The sequence below is a fragment of the Ylistrum balloti genome, unplaced genomic scaffold (assembly GCF_031769215.1).
Source record: "Ylistrum balloti isolate Yb309-2 unplaced genomic scaffold, AGI_CSIRO_Ybal_v1 Utg370026, whole genome shotgun sequence".
NCBI lineage: Eukaryota > Metazoa > Mollusca > Bivalvia > Pectinida > Pectinidae > Ylistrum > Ylistrum balloti.
Genome location: NW_026782091.1, coordinates 1,309,207 through 1,324,703, shown reverse-complemented (window position 1 = coordinate 1,324,703; position 15,497 = coordinate 1,309,207). Strand labels below are relative to the sequence as shown.

Sequence of the window (15,497 nt, the reverse complement as noted above, 5' to 3'; positions counted from 1 at the left end):
ACAGCTGCAATCCCCAGTTGGCCAAGAAGTCTAGAATGGTTGCCTGTATTTGGAAATAAGTAAGCGATCTTTTATTCCCCAAGGAACAATACATGTCAGGCCTATGGATGCCTTTGCTAATTGAAGTGGCAATATTCATCTCTTCTGTCAGACCTTGGTGGAGTTATCGCATGTCCATGTGATCTTGTAGTGTCAGTTTGTTCCCAAAATAGAAGACAAGACACCAAAATATGACATGTTGCCACAGACCTTCAAGGATATTAACCCAATTCCGGAACACAATTTTATTTATGTTTGATTTGGTTAAAGAAGGAACTGGTGTTTCGACATGGCGGCAAGTCACATGTAAGAATTTGAAATAACACTTGGTGATACACCTGGTGTTCTATTAAACAAACACATATTTAGTGTCTGTGTACCTCTTGTCTATTTCTTTCTTCAGCTTGCCAGTTGCTGTTTTTTTTTTTTTTAATTTTTTCATTTCTTTTGTCAATTAGTTGAACACAAAAATATTTTAGCTTGTGAAGTTCAAACACAGAATTAATCCAATCAGTGGGAAATGGCCATCTGACGGTGAAACACATTGGAATTTCTCCTTGACAAATCATCAATGATTCTGAATGATTGTGATTTTTTCAAAATAAAGGCAGGGAATGGAAACATGAAGTGTATCTTATAACGAAGTCATGATTATCATATAAACAAATACCAATGAAAATTAAGATATGCTAAAATGATTTATTTTTTCAAAATTTCACTCAACTATCTCCTTACAAAAATTCTATTGTGAAATTTTGCTGACACCATCTTCAAAATTGGGGAAATTTATTTCAAATTTGTAAAAAATTTGTTTTACAAATTTGATTCGCAAAGATTGACACAGAAAATAAATGATTTTTGGTATGTACTCGTGATTTGTTCTTTGAATAATAAAAAATATCAGATATTTCATTTTGCAAGGTTGATATCAATTTAGATAATGAAATAATGAGTTTTGTTGAATATTTATGTGAGGTCCTCTTCTAACCTCTTTGAATTGGCAAACAAATTATCCTGTTAGAAAATTTGAATCAAAATGAGAAAAAAATTAATTTCAACCAATCAGAAGAGATGATGCCATTTTCATCTTCAAATCAGAACCAGTAGTTGTGTTCATTAAGTGGCTTGTGATAATACCAGATATATATATACATAATCAATCTGCTGAAAATTCACATAAGGTGTGAATTCAATGAATTAAAACCTAATGAGAAAGAAGCAAATAAAAACTCTGAACGTTCGATATCGAAATGATTAAAAATGATCACAAACTAGCAGATCATTGAATCCTTTCAAAAGTATGAAAGTCACAATGAATAAGAACGTTCAAATATCAAAATAGATTAAATAAATATCTACAAGAATCCAGGTTATTCAGAAAATGATGTATTAAAATTTCAATACATTTGCTATGACCTTGCCTTGGAATTAGGTCGTGGTGCATAAATTATTTCAGCAGACCTGATAACCTTTTATTTCAGCATGGATGACCAAACATGACCCTGGGGTTATATGAGATCACAACCTCAGATTGTTTGAAAATTCAAATACATTCAAATCTATAGATGGTAAATTGGATTAGTTTGAAATTAACGAAAACTGATGTTTTTTATTATTAGTTATGTTAGGTCATGTTAACAGACTTCAATTCTTAAATCTCACCATGATCAAGAAGTTTAAATTAAAAGAACATTAAAGGAAAAAACACATTTGAAGACTATTATTGAATATCGCCTGAAGTTAAAACTCAAGATATACGCTCAGTATATCATCCATGAAATAATAAGAAAGACAACAAGTTTAGAATACAAACTATCAGAACACGATGCTTATTCTTTACTTCGTCAAATTAGCGTAAAGGAACAAAATCAATTTCAGACTTTTCTTCTCCTCACGTCAGCTCTGGTCAATAGTGTTAGTTACCAAAAAATAGTGCAGAACCATAAGTGGCCCATACATGTTGATGAAATCCCTAACCTACCCTATCTATCACCTATCCTATCTATCACCTACCCTATCTGTCACCTACCCTATCTATCAGTGTTGATGAAATCCCTGACCTACCCTGTCTGTCAGTGTTGATGAAATCTCCGACCTACCCTATCTATCACCTACCCTATCTGTCAGTGTTGATGAAATCCCTGACCTACCCTGTCTGTCAGTGTTGATGAAATCCCCGACCTACCCTATCTATCACCTACCTTATCTATCAGTGTTGATGAAATCCCCGACCTACCCTATCTATCACCTACCCTATCTCTCAGTGTTGATGAAATCCCCGACCTACCCTGTCTGTCAGTGTTGATGAAATCCCTGACCTACCCTGTTTGTCAGTGTTGATGAAATCTCCGACCTACCCTATCTATCACCTACCCTATCTGTCAGTGTTGATGAAATCCCTGACCTACCCTGTCTGTCAGTGTTGATGAAATCCCCGACCTACCCTATCTATCACCTACCTTATCTATCAGTGTTGATGAAATCCCTGACCTACCCTATCTATCACCTACCCTATCTATCAGTGTTGATGAAATCCCTGACCTACCCTATCTATCACCTACCCTATCTATCAGTGTTGACGAAATCCCCGACCTACCCTGTCTGTCAGTGTTGATGAAATCCCTGACCTACCCTGTCTGTCAGTGTTGATGAAATCCCTGACCTACCCTGTCTGTCAGTGTTGATGAAATCCCTGACCTACCCCCTACCCTGTCTGTCAGTGTTGATGAAATCCCTGACCTACCCTATCTATCAGTGTTGATGAAATCCCTGACCTACCCTATCTATCAGTGTTGATGAAATCCCTGACCTACCCTATCTATCAGTGTTGATGAAATCCCTGACCTACCCTATCTATCAGTGTTGATGAAATCCCTGACCTACCCTATCTATCAGTGTTGATGAAATCCCTGACCTACCCTATCTATCAGTGTTGATGAAATCCCTGACCTACCCTATCTATCAGTGTTGATGAAATCCCTGACCTACCCTATCTATCAGTGTTGATGAAATCCCTGACCTACCCTATCTATCAGTGTTGATGAAATCCCTGACCTACCCTATCTATCAGTGTTGATGAAATCCCTGACCTACCCTATCTATCAGTGTTGATGAAATCCCTGACCTACCCTATCTATCAGTGTTGATGAAGTCCCTGACCTACCCTATCTATCAGTGTTGATGAAATCCCTGACCTACCCTTTAGCCCTTTGTTTTAATCAGCTGTCAACATGACACAAAAATATTATCATTATTCTTTGTTTCTGGTGAATTTGGAAAGCTAATGTTAAGGTTGCTACGACAACAGGGCACTTGTTATCACGGAGCAAGGTTTGTTTGTAAGCACCAACGTAGCACAAAAGAATTAGTTTCAACAAATCATTCTGACAGAAAAATCAATATGGTGTCGTGGAAATGTGAAACAGAGTTTTTTTGGTATTTTTTTTGGTTCCGGTAAACAGTACAATATTAAGCCACAAACGTGGCAGGTTGTGTTACATCAACTTCTCACACTGATGAAGAATAATTTGAATTCTGCACTTTGATGATTCCTTTAAGTTAATTATCCGGCAAGGTTTTTACCTTAATTGGATATAGAAAAATCAGAAAGATTAGGTATGGTGGATTGGTGTAATCATACAGAGAAGGTTTAACAAATGATGATTGATTGTCATTTCTATCTAATAAAGTGTCGTCACTCTAACACAACTCACATTTGAGTACTTTGAGCTGACTCACCAGAACTTTAGAAACTTAACACAACTCAGATATCAATATTCTGAGCTGACTCACCAGAACTTATAGAAACTTAACACAACTCAGATATCAATATTCTGAGCTGACTCACCAGAACTTATAGAAATTTAATACAACTTAGATATCAATATTCTGAGCTGACTCACCAGAACTTATAGAAATTTAATACAACTTAGATATCAATATTCTGAGCTGACTCACCAGAACTTATAGAAATTTAATACAACTTAGATATCAATATTCTGAGCTGACTCACCAGAACTTATAGAAATTTAATACAACACAGTTGTCAATATTCTGAGCAGACTCACCAGAACTTATAGAAACTTAACACAACTCAGATATCAATATTTGAGCTGACTCATCAGAACTGTTAGAAACTTAACACAACTCAGATCACATCGTTGTGAGCTGACTCACTAGAACTGTTAGAACCTTACTACAACTCAGATGTCAACATTCTGAGCTGACTAATCAGCACTGTTAAAAACTTGACACAACTCAGGTGTCATATCTTTAGCTGATTTACCAGAACTGATAGAAACCTTACCATACTTAACTCAATTTAACCAATGATATATGTTACAATTTTTAGCTGACTAATTTTTCTGTGATAGATTTTGTGATTTTGAGCTAACTCACCTGAGCTGTCAGGACTAGGGGTCTGCAGCCAAGCATTTTTGTCGTTGGTTTGTTGTGTTAGAAACTGTGCTGTGGTAGCCGATTCTTTATTCTCTGTTGAAGTTGTCACAGGACTTCTAATGATCGGCAGAGTCTTGGACCTTTGTAACTCTCTACCGGCTGCTTTTCTGTTTGACAATAAAAAATGACAAAGTTTATTGAGTTTGCTGGAGGTACAATGATTTAGGCTGATTACAATACATAAAACTGACTGAATCTTGGTGCAATCAGTAGAAGTGTCTGCATTATTTTAAGATGGAAATATTCCACAGCTCATCACACAACAGAAATATTTATCCTAAAGCAAAGCAAGTTCTGTTTATCTCACAAAATATATCATGAATAAAAGATAAACAAAAAAATATTATTGTTTAAACATATGAAAAAGAAAGAAAATGATGATTTCTCCCTGAAAACAACTTTATTTACACAAAATTTTAACAAAGAGCAATAATTCTGTAATAAAGGGGTTTCAGACACTGAATTTGGTATACTATACACTTGTACGACTCATGCATCCACCAAGTTTCATTATCCTAATCTAAAAGAAAGCAAAGCTTAGTTCTGGACAAAAAATATTAACAAATGGCAATGCTACAATATGCTAAAGGAGATGCAACTCCTAACATTGTTACAATGCCCATTGCTTTCACATGATCAATGTATACACCATTTTAACAAAGGGCAATAACTCTGTACTGTGGTTGCAAGTCCTAACATTGGTACACTGCCCATTGCTTTCATATGATCAATGTATAAACCATTTTAACAAAGGGCAATAACTCTGCAATTATGGGGTTGCAAGTATTGAATTTGGTACACTGCATATCCTCTTTGTATGACCAATGTATACACCAACTTTCATTAGCCTTAAGCTTAAATGAAAGTAAAGTTATGCTCATAAGACAGAAGGATTACCAAAGGGAATTGACTGTACATCCTCTTAGTATGATCAATGTACAGTGTTTATTCTAAATTTTAATATACCAGGTTTAATACAAATAAAGCTAAGCTCCAAACATGAAATTTTCACAAAGGGCAAATAATTCTACAACTGAGGGTTTGAAGGTCCAGAATTTGCTATACTGCACATTGCCCTAGTATGACCAATATATATATATACAGTTTCATGATCCTTGATTAACTTTGGGGAAACTTATGCCCTGGACACAAAAGGACAGAAGGAAAGACAGACAGATGGATAGATGGACAGACAAAGCAGTTACTACATGCTCCTTTAAAATTTTCAAGAAGCATAAAAATCTAACATAATTATAAAATCTTAAACTGCTTCTTTATTCTTTGAAAATGAATGAAAATCAGTCATGCATTGCAAGTGCATAAATATCCCCCCCTGAACTCAGAATCACATACATTTTTGTTCAACATTTATAGGGTGGGCTTATGGCATGACGATGCTAGCAGTCAATGGTATATGTAAATATTTTCAGTTTTAGTATGGAAATTTTGGAGATTGCATGCATCAATTAAATTCTTAAGTAAAATTACAGTTATTGACTTAAGAGAAAGTCAATATAAGGAATTGCGAACCCAAGGATTATTGTATCAAGATTAATATGGTCTTCTGCATATTCTATCAAGATTTAGCAAGTTTAATGTGCTTTGGAAATTGAATTGGAAAGTAAATAAAAAGATTTAATCGAAATCGTATTAGATTTGTTCCAAAGTCAGAGAGAAAGTAGATAAATACCATTAGGCTCTGGGGGAAACAGAGGTATATCTGGTAATGTCATAAGATTATGTGTGTGGGTAGCTATTCTGTTTGATAAATGTATGCTTCATCAAACGTATTAACTTCTGACATTTCTCAACTGACAACAATTCCTCTTGAGAGATAATTATTTCATTTCCAGATTTATACAAGAGCTACATACAGTAGATGGGGAGAAGATTTGTTTGTCAATGAAAAGTCAGGACAGAAACTTCATTAATAACACCAAAATGGAGTGAGGGCGGAATAAAAAGGAAATGCGGACAGCATCTGCCAGCGGAGCTCTCTAAAACTGTCACTCATACCATACATCAACGTAATCATTTAGAAAATATAAATACCTAGACTTCATAAATCGTAGCAATATAATGTCTTTGCTATACGTTGTCAGTAAAACTCATTTTGCAACAGAATTATCAAGGTATATCTTTGCAAATTCTGAAAAACAGTAAGTCTATCTTTGACTTACTGACAACACTAAACAAGGGCAGATAACCATATTTCTTCAAAATTAACCATTGACATTATTTTTTGTGTGATGGATTAAAGTTTTTGTATGACTCCTACAGTAAGCTCAGGTGTCCAACACATAAACCCAGGTTATCAATGAATAATGTGACTTATTACAAGACAATAAGTCCAGAGGACCAACACACAAATTCTGAGACAATAATCCCAGCTTGCCAATGCATAATGTGACTTGTGAACTTATTACAAGACAATAAGTCCAGATCAACGTATAAATTCAAACTTAAACTGGGCATGGGTTTCTCACAATACACTAATATTGTGTAACCTGAGACTCAAAATTGGAGGTGAATTTATCACAGGACAATAAGCCCATGTTTTCAATGCATAACATGTGACCCAAAGTCAAGATGGGCTTACTACTAGACAATAAGTCCAGGAGTTAAGACACAAAGTCTGAATCAATTTTGGGATGGTTAATGACAGGAAACCTAGAGATGTGTTTATCACAGGACATTCTACAGTAAACCAGGAGATGTGTTTATCACAGGACATTCTACAGTAAACCTGGAGATGTGTTTATCACAGGACATTCTACAGGAAACCTAGAGATGTGTTTATCACAGCACATTCTTAAGTAAACCAGGAGATGTGTTTATCACAGGTCATTCTACAGTAAACCTGGAGATGTGTTTATCACAGGACATTCTACAGTAAACCTAGAGATGTGTTTATCACAGGACATTCTACAGGAAACCTAGAGATGTGTTTATCACAGGACATTCTTAAGTAAACCAGGAGATGTGTTTATCACAGGTCATTCTACAGTAAACCTGGAGATGTGTTTATCACAGGACATTCTACAGTAAACCTAGAGATGTGTTTATCACAGGACATTCTACAGTAAACCTAGAGATGTGTTTATCACATGACATTCTACAGTAAACCTGGAGATGTATTTATCACAGGACATTCTACAGTAAACCTAGAGATGTGTTTATCACAGCACATTCTTAAGTAAACCAGGAGATGTGTTTATCACAGGTCATTCTACAGTAAACCTGGAGATGTGTTTATCACAGGACATTCTACAGTAAACCTAGAGATGTGTTTATGTGTTGTATCACAGGACATTCTACAGTAAACCTAGATGTGTTTATGTGTTTGTGTTTATCACAGGACATTCTACAGTAAACCTAGAGATGTGTTTATCACAGGACATTCTACAGTAAACCTAGAGATGTGTTTATCACATGACATTCTACAGTAAACCTGGAGATGTATTTATCACAGGACATTCTACAGTAAACCAGGAGATGTGTTTATCACAGCACATATCACAGGACATACTACAGTAAACCTAGAGATGTGTTTATCACAGGACATTCTACAGTAAACCTAGAGATGTGTTTATCACAGGACATTCTACAGTAAACCTAGAGATGTGTTTATCACATGACATTCTACAGTAAACCTGGAGATGTATTTATCACAGGACATTCTACAGTAAACCAGGAGATGTGTTTATCACAGCACATATCACAGGACATTCTACAGTAAACCTAGAGATGTGTTTATCACACGACATTCTACAGTAAACCTAGAGATGTGTTTATCACAGGACATTCTACAGTAAACCTAGAGATGTGTTTATCACATGACATTCTACAGTAAACCTAGAGATGTGTTTATCACAGGACATTCTACAGTAAACCTAGAGATGTGTTTATCACATGACATTCTACAGTAAACCTGGAGATGTGTTTATCACATGACATTCTACAGTAAACCTAGAGATGTGTTTATCACAGGACATTCTACAGTAAACCTAGAGATGTGTTTATCACATGACATTCTACAGTAAACCTGGAGATGTGTTTATCACATGACATTCTACAGTAAACCTAGAGATGTGTTTATCACAGGACATTCTACAGTAAACAAGGAGATTTGTTACCAGTTCAGTACAGTATTTGAAGAATACATTTCTATAGTTCTGATATTAAAATCAGTGTATAATGATGATAGTTTTGTCAGTAAAACTGTAACAAAATTGTCACAAAACTGAAAGCATTAATGAACAATCTTTCTAATTCAATGGTGAAAAGTACAAATTTGTAAGAGCATTTTGTAAATCAATTTCTTTCAAAGTTCATTTCAAACCTTAACTCATTGCTGATTAAGATACCCACGGTATTTCATGGAATATAAAAAATATTACAAAAATGTCACATTATGACTTTAACAAACAACATATGATATTTTTGATATGTTTGGTTGGCATACAAACATAATTATATTAAAATTTTGCCGAAGTTTATACATTCAGATTATGTTTCTTACCTTTTTTTCCGTCGGAACGAGGTACGAATCCGAACAAGAACGGGGATACTCAACAGATATGTGCTCATGTCAGATCAAAATAACATCTCCGATACAAAATTCAAAATAGGAAACTATTGCAGATCCCAAAAATCTGTTTCAGTCAGCATTTCCAGACGACAGTAAATTTGGTACATGATGCCATCACCGTCTAGTCCAATAGACACACCTGGGTACCGACTATAATAACTTGTCCATCGATGTTACGACAAACTTGGGACACCCTTAATCATATATACAGTAGAATGTCTGTCACTTTCGTTTCCAGTAGGATGCTCAAAACAGATTGTTGTCTATTCTTTTTTGTATGTCTCAGACAACACAATTGTAACAAGATGAGTTTCAATATTACAAAAGAATCAAGCCTTTTTTTTGTGTCATAGAAGAATAGAATAAGGTTTATGGAATTTGTAAAATAAGGAAAAATATTATATGACGACAAATCTAATGTTTTATAAAGAAAAAGAAGGAAAATTTAGAATGACAGAATAAAATGGGGGACGAATGTAGCAACAGAGAGACTATGAGGTACTACATAGTACAGTAATATGAGGAAAACAACAGAACGGTTAATGCAGATATTTTCAAACAAAAGGAATAAAAAATTCTATATTTAGAAACAGTAAAAATTACATTGGAGGTGATGGTAGATAAGTGTGCGTTACAGTGACCTCCATTGTAGAATGACATAAGGAGGAGTCAGAAGTCTTATAAAGTTTTTGAGTTGTCAAGGTCAAAGAAGAGAGTGTATTTTCCCAGTTTCAAGGTCATGTCAGACATTTACAGTCTATGTCCATAGTCATGATATATGACAGTAGATCAAGGTCAAGGTTAAACAGTGAAGTTATTTTTACTGTGAACAGGTCATAGAGAGAATTATGTCTGTCTGTCATAGTCATAGTAGAGAACTACAAAAGTCCATCGACGTCATAGTAAAGGAGTATAGACGTCAATCAAGGTCACAGTATATAACACTATATGTCAGTCAAGGTCACAGTAAAGAACTCTAGATGGCAGATAAAGTCATAGTTGAGAATTATAGATATCTGTCAAGGTCATAGTAGAGAGAGTAGAGAATATATGTCCATGAGGTCATAGTGGAAAGATGTCTGGCAAGGTCACGCTAGAGATAGACAAGAACTACAGATGTCCATCAAGGTCATAGTAGAGAACTATAGATGTCTGTCAAGGTCATAGCAGAGAACTAAAGATGTCCATCAAGGTCATAGCAGAGAACTAAAGATGTCCATCAAGGTCATAGCAGAGAAAGTAAGATGTCCATCAAGGTCATAGCAGAGAACTAAAGATGTCCATCAAGGTCATAGCAGAGAACTAAAGATGTCCATCAAGGTCATAGTAAAGAACTATAGATGTCTGTCAAGGTCATAATGGGGAACTTTTCTTATCTGTATAGATCATAGCAGTAAATTATGAACTTTACCAAAAGTCATAAGAGTGCAGTCAAATCCCAAAATATTGTAGAATCAAACAGTTTGTATCAAATGTTAAACCACACAATTCATATTATAACAATTCCAGAAACATTTCACTACCAAGGTAGCCACTGGCCTCAGTGAGGTCTGAGATACAGAACACAGGTCCGTGCTTCAGTAACCCTACAGACTGGTGATACCACAGCCACTGTGATAGAAATATCAATCACGGTCCAAACACTACTAATTATCTCGAAAGGTTTTATCCAGAGTTTCTTTTAGCAAAAGTCAATTAAGCACAGTCAGAGAATCCTCCTGGAAATTCCAGCTTTGGGAAAAATGCCATGTAAGGTTCCATTGTGTGAGCAGTAGAATCGAAATTATGAAACACAGTCAGTCACGACTTTTATATTGGTACATGTACCATACCAGCACTGTGCTTCCAAGAAAGTCTGGAGGTCGCTGCTTGTGTTGTTGTGTAAAGTTGTCATGGTTATCGGAAAGCTTGCTGGCAGTACAACTAAACTGAGTGAGGAGGGTATGTGGGTACTGGACCCTTGTTGTCGTCACAAAGGTCCCACACCATCAGCACAAACTGCCTCCGACAAGTGTTAAACAACTGTCTGTCTACATTATCGCCTAGTCCCAACATAGACAAGTCGTGCAGAATGACTTGTAATCTCCTCTTTACGCTCACAGGCACACACCAATTTATTGATCTCACTTTATTTACAAAACAATACTGTTTCCACTAGATCTTGGTTAGCGGGGCTCTGAGAGTAGATACTATTTGCTCCAAAAGGTACTGTACTTCAGCTTAAGAGAAAACAAATGTGGGCAAAATTCAAGAGGTTGAGTCACACTGAATGAGTTAATGCTCTGTATAACAAATACCTGTCTACAGAGACCACTAAATTTTGGTCCTATCAGTAAACTGACCTCTCAGTTTTGGTCCTATTAGTAAGCTGTTTACAGTAATTGAACCTCTACATAAAGGCCAGCTGCCCATAAAGGTCACCTTTTCATCTCTTGTGAGTGGCCTTTACTGACAGGTCTTACTGATTATGTTACTGTGCCAACTCAATCTGCTGGTGTTAGCCAAATAGCTATTAATATACTGTCTTTTTCTCTCCCTCTGTTTTTCAACACAAGTTTTGCATAAAGCACGACCAGAGTAATGGAAAATCAAAAACAAAGTCCAGAAATGAATAACCATTGACAAAACAAGAATATTTCCTATGTATCATGTTTGGGAAGCCTGTCAGTTAAACCTATAGGCAATACGATGTTCTCTGACACATTAGCTGAAAAAAAAATGGTCAAAGTAGGGGTTAAGCCAACGAAATGCAGAACTCTTAAGACTGGGACTGTGCTTATCTCTTCCACAGAAATCTGCGTTAACTCAAGGCTATCTATGTTATCATGAGCGTCTGGTACTGTGGCTCAATGTCCGAAGGGGGAATTGGTGCATGGCATATAATATAGATTTAACAGTATTCTCTCGAAATGAATTAGATGTTCATTTTTCGTGAGATCTAGAAGCCACTCGATAATAATTTTCTGTAGTGTCCTTTATAAAGAAAGACACCATGAGGTGATCACAGATTTGACGTCATCATTTTTATGGGATCAAGAAAAAATTTTCAACCCTGTATATTAGATTATTCCTGATCATATCTGTCTTAGATTTTGTTCCCATCACTGAAAGCCAGCATCATTTTACAGCAAACACACTTCATTTGATTCCATAGAATCATGCAGTAAGATTCTGCTAAATTTTCACACATCATATTTATCACACAATAAGCCCATGTCTAGTGAATAAGCCCATTTATATTTTTCACAGTTGCTATAGGTTTATGGTTGATTCCTAGACTTATTGCAAAGTAAATCTGGTGAGATTATCCTAAACCCCTTTCACCTAAATCCTTTTATCTTCCCCCTTATAGATCTAAGACGTAAGACTGAGTGTTTTGTTTTACTTCCTTGTTTTAAAGTTTCTTAAAGCGGAAAATCAAATCATTGTATTTCTCCTAAGATAAGGTCACACCTGGTAATAAGCTGACCCAGCAATATGCTGCTGTTAAGTAGAATTATAATCCAATGTTGTTTTATTTTATCTTAATAAGCCCATCTCCTGATTTTAAATAAATAATTTGTTATATATATAGATATATATATATAGATACAAGTTTGGTCTGCAATAAGCTTGAGTAATTCTGTAAGCTCTAACTAAAAGGGAATTTTGGGTTTATATAATACTTCAGCATTTCCTTATTTAAACTACCATTGATGTAGTTGGCTTATTTCCCAGCCTGGGCTTTTTGTCAGATAAATATGTTTTGTGGATATTTGTATCGTTGATTGGACAGTGACACATGGCCTTAAGTATTAATCATGTTTGGTGTAAACTAGACACAATATCCTCTTCCGCTATAAACGTAGTCGTAATTGCCATAATCTATTGATAACGAAGCAGGTGAGAAACATCATATTTCAAAACCATGTCATTCCACTATATTGATATGGAGACCATCACTACCATCATTCTTTCTATCACCTTCATTTAATCGTTAACTCTTAAATGAGCTCCTACGTGACTACAAAAGATTGGATTCATGTCAATCCAACCCACATTACACTCGCTTAAATCAGATCTTCACTACAAGGAAAGAAAACCTGTTATAACTCTCCTCTGTTGTCATGTACGAGACAAACACTTGTTCCATCAGTAAGAAGAAAACCTACAATACTTATTTGAGCTTATTCCTGGTAATAAGCCCAGCCATTTCTGTTGCTATTAAGTGAAGTATATCAAATGCAATGTCACTGCCTTACAATAAGCCTACTCCCTTGAACTTAGAGTCAGAGTTTGTATGTAGGCCCTTAGACTTATTTCTATATATAACAAGTACCTCATGTTTTAATGGAAGTGGAATCACAGTAAAATATTGTCACAGATCACAATTTTCAAAGTTTGGCTGGATTAGTTCAGTATTAAAGGAACTCAACCATAAATCGTTCTCTACAAATACTGGTTCCCACTAAAGATTGTAAATCTAAGGTGAACATTTTCATCCATATCCGGTTCACAAATGACTTCTCCTTATAGAAGTGGTATCTTTGCAAAGGTGGTCACTTAAACAGGTTTGACTGAAAATGGTATGTTACACAGGTGGTCACTGTAACAGGTTTGACTGGTGGCAGTCTCTTTACACAGGAAGTCATTTTAACAGGTTTGATTGGCAGTGGTCTCTTTACACAGGTGGTCACTTTAATAGGTTTGATTGGCAGTGGTCTCTTTACACAGGTGGTCACTTTAGCAGGTTTGACTGGCGGCAGTATCTTTACACAGGTGGTCACTTTAACAGGTTTGATTGGCAGTGGTCTCTTTACACAGGTGGTCACTGTAACAGGTTTGACTGGCAGTGGTCTCTTTACAAAGGTGGCTTCTTTAATATCTTTAGTTGTAAGTCAGATTACAAAACTTTATAGAAATTCAAAGGTTAATTTAATCAACATATACATCCATTCAATTCTTTATTCTGACTCAATTTAGATTTCTGGATAATTGTAAATTCTGTTTAAACAGATATGACTGCATTTACCATGTCTTTGATATAGTGTTGTTTAGTTTACAAAGGTTTTTGATTACTCAAGGACCTATTCCAGATGTTGATCCTCGAAACGATTCTTGTGCAAAACTCTTCCAAGGAGAATTTGGGTTACCAAGACTATGGCAGTCTGTGTCATCATAAAAGAATCAGTCAGAAAAAATCACACTCAGGAGTACACTTGGTAATTTCTTACCGTGAGTCAAGAAAACCACCAACCACAGAAATAAAAATGTTTCTCACTTAACATTTCGTCTTCATTTCTCTCTCCTTGTTCAAATATATCTCCATTCTTTTTTTTTTTTTTTTTGCAATCTACATGATGTTGATTTCCAGTTAACATTCTACAGGAAAGGTTTAGTGTGTACTCGTACAGTGATTAATCAACCATTGCTGACAGAGGAGAAAACATTACATTTAATTTGTTACATGTAATTCTGAAATATGTTTTTACCTGCTATTAATTACAATACGATTAATATAAATATATGTGATATTGACCCGATTATCTCATTTTTTATGTATATAAATGCCATACCTGAATATTTTCATTTAAAGTGTGTTTAATTTGGTGCCATGTTAATGTATAATTGACTCTCAAATAAAAGCCCTGAACATATTTGATGAAGACAATTTTTCTTTCTTTTAAACATTATATGCAAAACATACCTATCACACAAATATGAAATATCAACACAAATTGATCTTTTCTTTTTAATTTGTTTGCACTGCTGACCAAAATGTGACTGTTAAAATCATTTCTATTTAATTATGTAAACCTTATTGACAATGTCGATCACAACGTATGCCACCTAGACCTGCTTGTTGATACGCCAGTGTATGCCACCTACCCTTGCTTGTTGCTGTGGCAAAATATGCCCCCTACGTTTGCTTGTTGCTGTGGCAACGTATGCCACCTAGCCCTGCTTGTTGCTACACTAATATATGCCACCTACCCATGCTTGTTGCTGTGGCAACATATGCCCCCTACCCTTGCTTGTTGCTGTGGCAACGTATGCCACCTAGCCCTGCTTGTTGCTATGCCATTGCATGCCACCTAACCTTGCTTGTTGTTCTGCAAAAAAATCCCCATTTGCCATTTGTTACATTGACAAGGTTTCCTACTGTACTGTGCTTATCAGTAATCAACCATTGGCTTTGTGTAGAGGATTGTCAAAACTTGGAACTTGAATTCCAGCATCAAAAATTCATGGATTTAAAACATACTTGATAAACACTGTGAAAATCACAAGCTAAAGTTCATAGAAAATCTGATATATGTCCATGATGCCACTCCATAACACAATTGTCTGATATCAGTCCAGTATTCGAGATTTAATCAGATATTGTAATGAACTTAACTAAGTGTATGTCTTAATTACACAATATATT

At 35.5% G+C, this 15,497-nt stretch overlaps 1 protein-coding gene across 1 annotated transcript in view; it reads right to left on the bottom strand.

Moving 5' to 3' along the window:
• LOC132548735 (ankyrin repeat and fibronectin type-III domain-containing protein 1-like) overlaps window positions 1-15,497 on the bottom strand; it is a 135,543-nt gene that overhangs the window by 65,853 nt on the left and 54,193 nt on the right. The window contains exon 3 of the mRNA XM_060212617.1: window positions 4,438-4,604. Within this exon, the coding sequence (XP_060068600.1) occupies window positions 4,438-4,604 (167 nt within the window). The remainder of the gene's footprint in view (window positions 1-4,437; window positions 4,605-15,497) is intronic.